Here is an 8,989-nt window from a genome sequence, read left to right on the forward strand (position 1 = left end):
AAAAATATATACCACCTGGTATATCTACAATAACCTCAGCATGAACATAAATCTTAAAGTGTCAGGATTCCAGAAGGCTGCAAGGCCTCAGGGTGTTTATGAGATCCACAATGTGTGACAACTGAACCAAAAATACTGCTTACAGTCCTGTCTTTCAAGTTAGGATTGTTTGCGAAGTATTACACCATGCGTCGTGTGTATGTTTAGCTCAACGCTCACACTCGTGCATGTTCCAAAGCCTAATATTTTCATGTTTTGGCTATGGTGTAATCTTTGTGCTTTAAAAACATATATACAGTATTAATCACACATGCTGGAGGTAACGTTAAAGCATGTGAATACTTTAACGCCGAGAGCAAAAACAGAGATAAATTTAAAGCCTTCCAGGTGTCTTATTTGAATAGGCAAATGCATGGACTCAAAGTGTATTTGTATGAGATATTGCTTTGTAGTTTCACTTTGGGGCTGCATTGGTGCAAAGCAAGGCTAGTAAATAATAATATGCATGAAGTTATTATTATCATTCCCAAACTATATTTCCTATGGTGGACATCCAGTTAATGGCTAGATGAGGAATGTACTGTAAGAACACGAGTATTCAGTTTCAGCCACACCCCGTACTTAACATCTCAATACCGGCCAATCATAGCCATCCTCTGGCTCCTCCCACTCCAAAGCAGATATAGTAAGGGGTCGAACTCCAGTTCAGTCTATCTGCTCGGGTTTCTCCAGCACAGCAGACGAAGCTGTTTCCTGCTGCTCTCGCTCCCCAGTTCATTCTCGGCAACCACAAGACCAAAAGCAAATCAAGATGTCTTTCACCAAGAAAACCAGCTACACCGTCAAGTCTTCATCCGGTGGATCTGTGCCACGCAGCTTCAGCAGTATGTCTTACTCCGGACCCAGCGTCAGCCGGCAGAGCGCATACACCGTTCGCAGCTCCTATGGAGGTGCCAACCGTGGCATGAGCTCGGCTTCACCGTACGGTATGGGCTTCGGTGCCAACGTTGCGCCTATTCAAGCCGTCACCTTTAACAAGAGCCTCCTTGCTCCTCTGAACCTGGAGATCGACCCCAACATCCAAGTCGTCCGCAACCATGAGAAAGAGCAGATCAAGACGCTCAACAACCGCTTCGCTTCCTTTATCGATAAGGTGGGTGCTTAAAGCTTTAAACTTTTTGATGTTGTTACCATATGGTGCACATTAGAAATGTAATAGGAAATGCTTACTGTGCTGTAGGTGGTTCGATAAGTAAGTTAACTTTGCATAAGCATATGGAAAGGTGGAGAAAAGGGTGTGTACCGGGTCACAGTGTGGCTTTATTTGTATGGGCTACCCTGAGGCTCATCTAAAAAACCCACACCCAAATTAGGACACAAGCTTGCCGTCTGCACGAAACGTCATCATTTTCGAAAAACGTAAGCAAAAGTTTTAAGAGCAGATAAAGTGCAATAATATCTTTTCTTGGGAGTTAATAATTCATTCGAGTAGCCGGGGTCATGTTCTGAATAGGACTGTATAGCTTACGCAACAGCGATAAAAGCAAGAAATATTTTACTCACACTAAGTAGTTTTGTATTGTTTTTGAATTAAACTTATTTTATACGTAAAGTGAGCTTGGGCACCTTTATGTAACTAATCTTATTTTCGCTCTCCACCCACCATTCACACTTTAATCTCAAGGCACTATCTAGCAGATCTGATCAAAGTTTCACCCTGAACCATTTAGATATCTCCAAAAAGTGATACCTACATGAATGCACCACCCCGGGGCGTCACTTTAAAGGGGGAAGGTTGGACAATTTTAAGGGCCCATGCACTATTGAGGCCCCAAAGATCATTTTATTAGTAGTAACATGGGTGTGGTAGGGCCAAACTTCATATTAATAGGGGCCTACATTTGCTAGTGGCGCCCCCTGTACATCTTTCTACCTTTCGAATTGGGAGCTGGAAATGCTCAGTGTAGTCACCCGACCCGGTGTCCTATTGGAACATGAGTCACTGTTTCCAAGGGAAAAGCATTACAAACTGAAAACACATGTTCCCGTTATGATTTTAGCAGAAGCAGGGCTTTCCATTGTGAAGATAAGTGAGCCACATGTTGGCATATGGTTGTGCTTTAGTACATAAATCATGGTTTCATGCCACAAAATAAATATTTTATTTAGTGCAATTAAAAGTATTTATTTGATATTTAATCAAACCTGTTTTTGCCAACGTAGGTACGTTTTCTGGAGCAGCAGAACAAGATGCTGGAAACCAAATGGAATCTCCTTCAGCAGCAGACTGTCACGCGCTCCAACATCGATGCCATGTTCGAGGCCTACATCAATAACCTCCGCAGACAGCTCGACGGACTCGGCAACGACAAGATGAAGCTGGAGGCCGACCTGCACAACATGCAAGGTCTGGTGGAGGATTTCAAAAACAAGTGAGTGTTTTAAATTCAATTGCTGCGATCACTCCCTGGTGTGATATCTTATTATCCTTCTGCTTGGTTTGGACTTGTTTGGATTATTATTAAACATAACACCCCATTGATAAAACATATTTACATTACAATTAAATGTGAGTCAGCGTGAGTCACATAGATTACGGTGATTAAACAAACAAGTACACAGCAACTCTTATGGATCTCTAGATAAATCTGATGGGCTTGTTAACGTTAAGGCCCATGATGAGAGACAACTGAATCCACGTGATGTTTCTCGAAACAAATATGGAGCACTGATACCCCCTAGTGCACGAAAGTTGTATATTTCTAAACTTTGTAATATTTTTATTGTTTAATATTTTCTAGTTTGAATACAAACATAAATATTGTCTCTGTGGCACCAAAACATTTTTGTTTGTTTAAGCATTTAGTGGTTCTCAAACTTTTTGGTGTGCGCTCCCGTTTATGCAAGAAAATTTATGACATGAAATAATATCAAATTGTATCAACATATTAAATAATACCAAATTAACGGTTGGTTGGTTAGTAGCCGCCTTATTCATCTCACGCCTATAGTTAAACAATTGTGTGAGGTCAGTGTGAAACAATGTCTTGGCACTCTTTCCAGGCGGGGATTTTGCAGGAAATGTTTTTTTATAAAGGATTATTTTCACAATTCCATTAGGGGTCGCTAAACTGCAAAAAATGACTTTCTTACTTAGTATTTTTGGCTTGTTTTCAGTAAAAATGTCAAAAAACTCTTAAATTAAGATGTATTTTCTTGATAAGTAAAATGACCTAGGAAAATAAGTCTAGTTTTTAGACAAAAAATATAAACTTTAAGTAAATTAGTGCAAAAAACTAAGTGAAATAAGTTGTTGAAATTAAGTTTTTTTAGAAATTAAGAATTTTTTTTATTGTTTATGAAAAAAGTGAACTTATTTCAATAAATGTTTCCTTATTCCATTGGCAGATTTTTTTGGCTTGTTTTAAGCACTAATTTACTTTAGTTTTTAGACAAAAAATGCACTTTAAGTAAATTAGTGCTTAAAACAAGCAAAAAAATTTGCCAATGGAATAAGAAAATTTCTCTTGAATTAAGTGTTTATGAAAAAAGTAAACTTATTTCTAGAAATGTTTTCTTAGTCCATTGGCAGATTTTTTGGCTTATTTTAAGCACTAATTTGCTTTAGTTTTTAGACAAAAAATATGCACTTTAAGTAAATTAGTGCTTAAAACATGCAAAACAAAATTGCCAATGGAATAAGAAAAAAATTCTTGAAATAAGTTTACTTTTTTCATAAACACTTAATGCAAGAGACATTTTTTATTTTATTTTATTTAATTGTTTACAAAAAAAGTAAACTTATTTCTAGAAATGTTTTCTTATTCCATTGGCAATTTTTTGGCTTATTTTAAGCACTAATTTACTTTAGTTTTTAGACAAAAAATGCACTTTAAGTAAATAAGTGCTTAAAACAAGCAAAAAAAATGGCCAATGGAATAAGAAAAAAATTCTTGAAATAAGTTTACTTTTATCATAAACACTTAATTCAAGAGACATTTTATTTTATTTTATTTTATTGTAAACTTATTTCTAGAAATGTTTTCTTATTCCATTGGCAGATTTTTTGGCTTATTTTAAGCACTAATTTACTTTAGTTTTTAGACAAAAAAATGCACTTTAAGTAAATTAGTGCTTAAAACAAGCAAAAAAAATGGCCAATGGAATAAGAAAAAAATTCTTGAAATAAGTTTACTTTTATCATAAACACTTAATTCAAGAGACATTTTATTTTATTTTATTTTATTTTATTTTATTTTATTTTATTTTATTTTATTTTATTTTATTTTATTTTATTTTATTTTATTTTATTTTATTTTATTTTATTTTATTTTATTTTATTTTATTTTATTGTAAACTTATTTCTAGAAATGTTTTCTTATTCCATTGGCAGATTTTTTGGCTTATTTTAAGCACTAATTTACTTTAGTTTTTAGACAAAAAAATATGCACTTTAAGTAAATTAGTGCTTAAAACAAGCAAAAAAATTGCCAATGGAATAAGAAAAAAATTCTTGAAATAAGTTTACTTTTTTCATAAACACTTAATTCAAGAGACATTTTTATTTTATTTTATTGTAAACTTATTTCTAGAAATGTTTTCTTATTCCATTGGCGGATTTTTTGGCTTATTTTAAGCACTAATTTACTTAAAGTTTATATTTTTTGTCTAAACTAGACTTATTTATCATCAAGAAAATGAATCTTAATTTAAGAATATTTGGAGATTTGTACTGAAAACAAGACAAAAAAAAACAGGTAAGAAAGTCATTTTTTGCAGTGTAGAGTCCAAGCAATGACACCCTTCAGCTTCAACATATTCAATACATTCCTCTGTACATTTGGCTAACTGTACTTTAATAACTTCAATAACCGATATAACTTTATTTTTTCTGTCTTTAGGTACGAGGATGAGATCAACAAACGTACAGAGTGTGAGAACGAGTTCGTGCTTATCAAGAAGGTTCGTAGATCACTTTTACTAAACAGATCGACTGTTGACCTACAAATCTTTGCTGATTAAATTACAATCATTGTTTTTTTAGGATGTCGATGAGGCCTACATGAATAAAGTTGAGCTGGAGGCCAAGCTGGAAAGCCTTACCGATGAGATCAACTTCCTTAGGCAGATCTTTGAGGAGGTAAATCACCTCGGACCTTGAGATATCACTCACTTTGATAACAAATGGCTCACGTTGTCCTTCTCTTAATCTTGTAGGAGATCCGTGAACTTCAGTCTCAGATCAAAGACACCTCAGTCATTGTGGAGATGGACAACAGCAGAAACCTGGACATGGACTCTATCGTCGCCGAGGTCCGGGCTCAGTATGAGGACATCGCTAACCGCAGTCGGGCTGAAGCCGAGATGTGGTACAAGACCAAGGTATACAAATGTGACTATATTACTTCCAAAATGGTTGCGATGATGAAATGCATGGATTATTAAATCTCCCGTCCGTTTTTTTAGTTTGAGGAGATGCAGACGTCCGCCAACAGATACGGTGATGATCTTAGATCGACAAAGACAGAGATTGCAGATCTTACACGTATGATCCAGAGACTGCAGTCTGAAATTGATGCCGTGAAAGGACAGGTAAACATGCAACCATATAAACACAAAGTGCATTTAATATTTCACATAAACAACATATGTTATAATCAATACTTTATTTAATCAGCGCGCCAATCTGGAGAACCAAATCGCAGAGGCAGAGGAACGCGGTGAGATGGCTGTTAGAGATGCCAAGGCTCGCATTAAGGATCTGGAGGACGCCCTGCAGAGAGCCAAGCAAGACATGGCACGCCAGATCAGAGAGTACCAGGACCTGATGAACGTCAAACTGGCCCTGGACATTGAGATCGCCACGTACAGGAAGCTCCTGGAGGGAGAGGAGGACAGGTATGTTTATTGACGACACATTTATTGATTTCAAATATTGCAGACTTCTTATTCTCCGTCTTTTTTCATCAGACTGGCCAGCGGAATCAAGTCCATCAACATCTCAAAACAGAGCAGTAAGTATTGCATTTAGCAAAAAACTTCCTTTGTGTCGCTAAAAGTGTTATCCGACCTTGTCCTAACTTCTCTACGTTCTGTCTCAATAGCGAGCTACAGTTCTTATCCCATGGAAAGTGCAAGCAGCGGTTACAGCAGCTTCTCCGGTTTCCCCGGGTACAGCAGCGGTGGGTACAGCAGCGGCGGGTACAGCAGCAGCAGCGGGTACGGCGGCAGCAGCAGCACCTACGGCGACACCGTCTCCCAATCCAAGAAAAGTGTTGTGATCAAGATGATCGAGACGAAGGACGGCAGAGTCGTGTCCGAGTCTTCCGAGGTCGTCCAAGATTGAGCTCCATCCCCGATTCTGTCCTCACGCCTTTTCACGCATTCCTGACCTTTCCCTCCCAACCTTTATGACTCCAGTCCAAGCCTAGACCGGAATGCAGTCATAAACAGGGTTGTAAAGCATTTACATCGACCCCGAAAATTCCAGAGGGACCAAATAATCTCACTACTCTAGTCGTGCCTTAATCCATATCCACACTAAAAATCACTCGGCCGCTGCTCGGCAATACAGTCTGAAAGCTTCACCTCGGACAACATGGAGATCTGCCGCCTGGAGAATCCTAGATGTGTGACACTAACATGAGATAGTACCTTAGCTGAATCGCATCATGCGAAGTAATCCATTAAACATTTTAACTATGAAGGGATATGTTTGCGTTTGCGCTAATTTGCTACCATGTTCGTGGCAGATCCATGTTGTTTGCCTGTTTAGTAGAGTTTGCTATTTGATTGACAGATGAGAAAGAAGTTGCCCACTTCATATCTTGTTTTCTGAGGTGCTGTTTTTGCTACCAAGAATAAAGTGTTTACTTAAACGTTGTTGTCTTCATGTCATTTTTATATGGTTGATTGGGAATTGGTGGTGTGATTGGAAGTTGTAATATAACTCGCAATTAAAATTTATTATGTGCTACAATGCAGCCTCCGAAGTTAAAAAAATGAATGGGAATTAAAGGCAGGAGAGTTGCTGTTTAAAAAAAGGTCGCAGATAGGTTGAATTTATTTTATGGTTTTATTAAACTGTGCAAAAGTAGTAAAGTCAAGGCCATTATTTGGGTTTGCTTTACGACAGTCATTCACCATTTGTGGATACCATAAAAATGGGTGCCGCATAATAAATTTTATGCCAAATTGACTTCTATTATAAAACAACTGATGTGTCAGTAACTCAGTTGAGACAACAATCCAATAATATTTAACGGTTAGTTAAGGATTAGTGGACATGCTTTTCATTTATTATCTGGAAAGCTGTTTGCCGACCATTTATTGTTTTCTCTTTCCCATGATACCACAACTTTACACTTTATTTTGGTAATGCATTGACTTATGCATTCCATTGCTAAACAGGAGATAATCAGAGAAAATCACCAACACAAGAGTTTAAAGTACATGCTGAAAGTAATCCATTATAGACAAATGTAATGACAATTAAGTGTAAAACTTAAAAAAAAAAAAAAAACGTGACCTTTGGACTGAGCCTTTAGTGGCAATTCACAGTCTCACCGCTAGATGCCGCTAAATCTCCCTGGCTGCACTTTTAAAATGAAATTTTAAATATATTTCTAACTATTGTAGTTTAACTATTTACTAGGGCTGTCAAAAGATTAATCGTGATTAATCGCATTCAAAATAAAAGTTTTTTGTTTACATAACATATATGTGTGTAGTGTGTATAATTATCATTTATATATAAAAACACACACAGTCATGTATATATATTTTTTTAATTGTTTATATTTATATATAACATATTTATATTTCTATATAATATAAATTATATAAATGTATATACAGTATATAAATGCAAATATTTCTTAAATATATACATGAATGTGTGTATTTATATATATACATAATATTTACACACAGTACACACACATCAGTTATGTAAACACAAACTTTTATTTTGGACGCGATTAATCGCAATTAATCTTTTGACAGCTCTACTATTTACTATGCTTTCATATACCACTTATATTATTCACCTTATTGATTATACAACACTGTAAGAACATTATTTGAAATAGTAAATTATTCAGGTCATGGTGTAGGTGCAACTGTTGCTGTTTAGATTATTTTAATATTTTGTTTTTTAAATCTTGGTGGAGATTGACATTATATTACACGACGACAATATTTCAGCAAACAGTTAATTGTTGTTTCTGCCAGCTGTTTTATGTCAGATGGATCCACAAATGTTTTATTTGTTTATTAGTTTTTCGATTTTGGTGTAATTCAATTAAAACAACTCACTGATTAACGAATCATTTGGAGCAATTTCTAACTTCATTAAACTGAACCCAAAAAACATGTAGAGCAGAACTTTATAATATGTATAAAAATTATGGTATTTTGTACTTAACCCTTTCTTCCACAAGATGGCAATATTATTGTGCAAAACCAGTGTTTCTCAACTGAGGACCTCGACATGGGCATAAATTTTATTTTAACAGTAGGTTGGGACCGTAAACATAAAATAATACAGAAGAAATGAAGAGTAAGGAAGAGTAAATATTTTGTAATCCAAAACAATCCGTTGTGACCAGAGAAGAACGGCACAACAATGAATAAAATAATACAGCCAATCTTGTACTTGTAGGGATATGTGTACAGAGAGACTAATATTCTTCTTTAAACCTATTTAGCCTACTGGATTTATTGCCATGTTTCTAAAGTTGTTTAAAATCAAGCCACCAATGAAATTTGAACTTAATTTTAAATGACTGTAGCTAAAGTTATAATTGCTAACATAGCAGACTCGTTGAAAAATACATTGGTTATCGTCATTTTTTGGCACCATTAATTTAATAATGAAATCTCTTTATCTGATGTTTAAATTTAATAAAATAGCTTTGACAGACGACTTACCGGCATTTCACAACTACTGAACCACTTTATTCTCTTTCACCAGACTTTACTGCCTACA

The 8,989-nt window shown here is 35.7% G+C and overlaps 1 protein-coding gene across 1 annotated transcript; it reads left to right on the forward strand.

The window, feature by feature from the left end:
• The first annotated feature begins 698 nt into the window (after positions 1-698).
• krt8 (keratin 8) lies at positions 699-6,878 on the forward strand. The gene is made up of 9 exons (XM_055187363.2): positions 699-1,153; positions 2,224-2,432; positions 4,902-4,962; positions 5,045-5,140; positions 5,218-5,382; positions 5,467-5,592; positions 5,678-5,898; positions 5,971-6,014; positions 6,105-6,878. Exons 1-9 carry the CDS (start codon positions 812-814, stop codon positions 6,344-6,346), a joined length of 1,506 nt encoding a protein of 501 aa, XP_055043338.2. The 5' UTR covers positions 699-811; the 3' UTR covers positions 6,347-6,878.
• Positions 6,879-8,989: the final 2,111 nt, after the last annotated feature.

The sequence above is a fragment of the Misgurnus anguillicaudatus genome, chromosome 13 (genome assembly GCF_027580225.2).
Source record: "Misgurnus anguillicaudatus chromosome 13, ASM2758022v2, whole genome shotgun sequence".
NCBI lineage: Eukaryota > Metazoa > Chordata > Actinopteri > Cypriniformes > Cobitidae > Misgurnus > Misgurnus anguillicaudatus.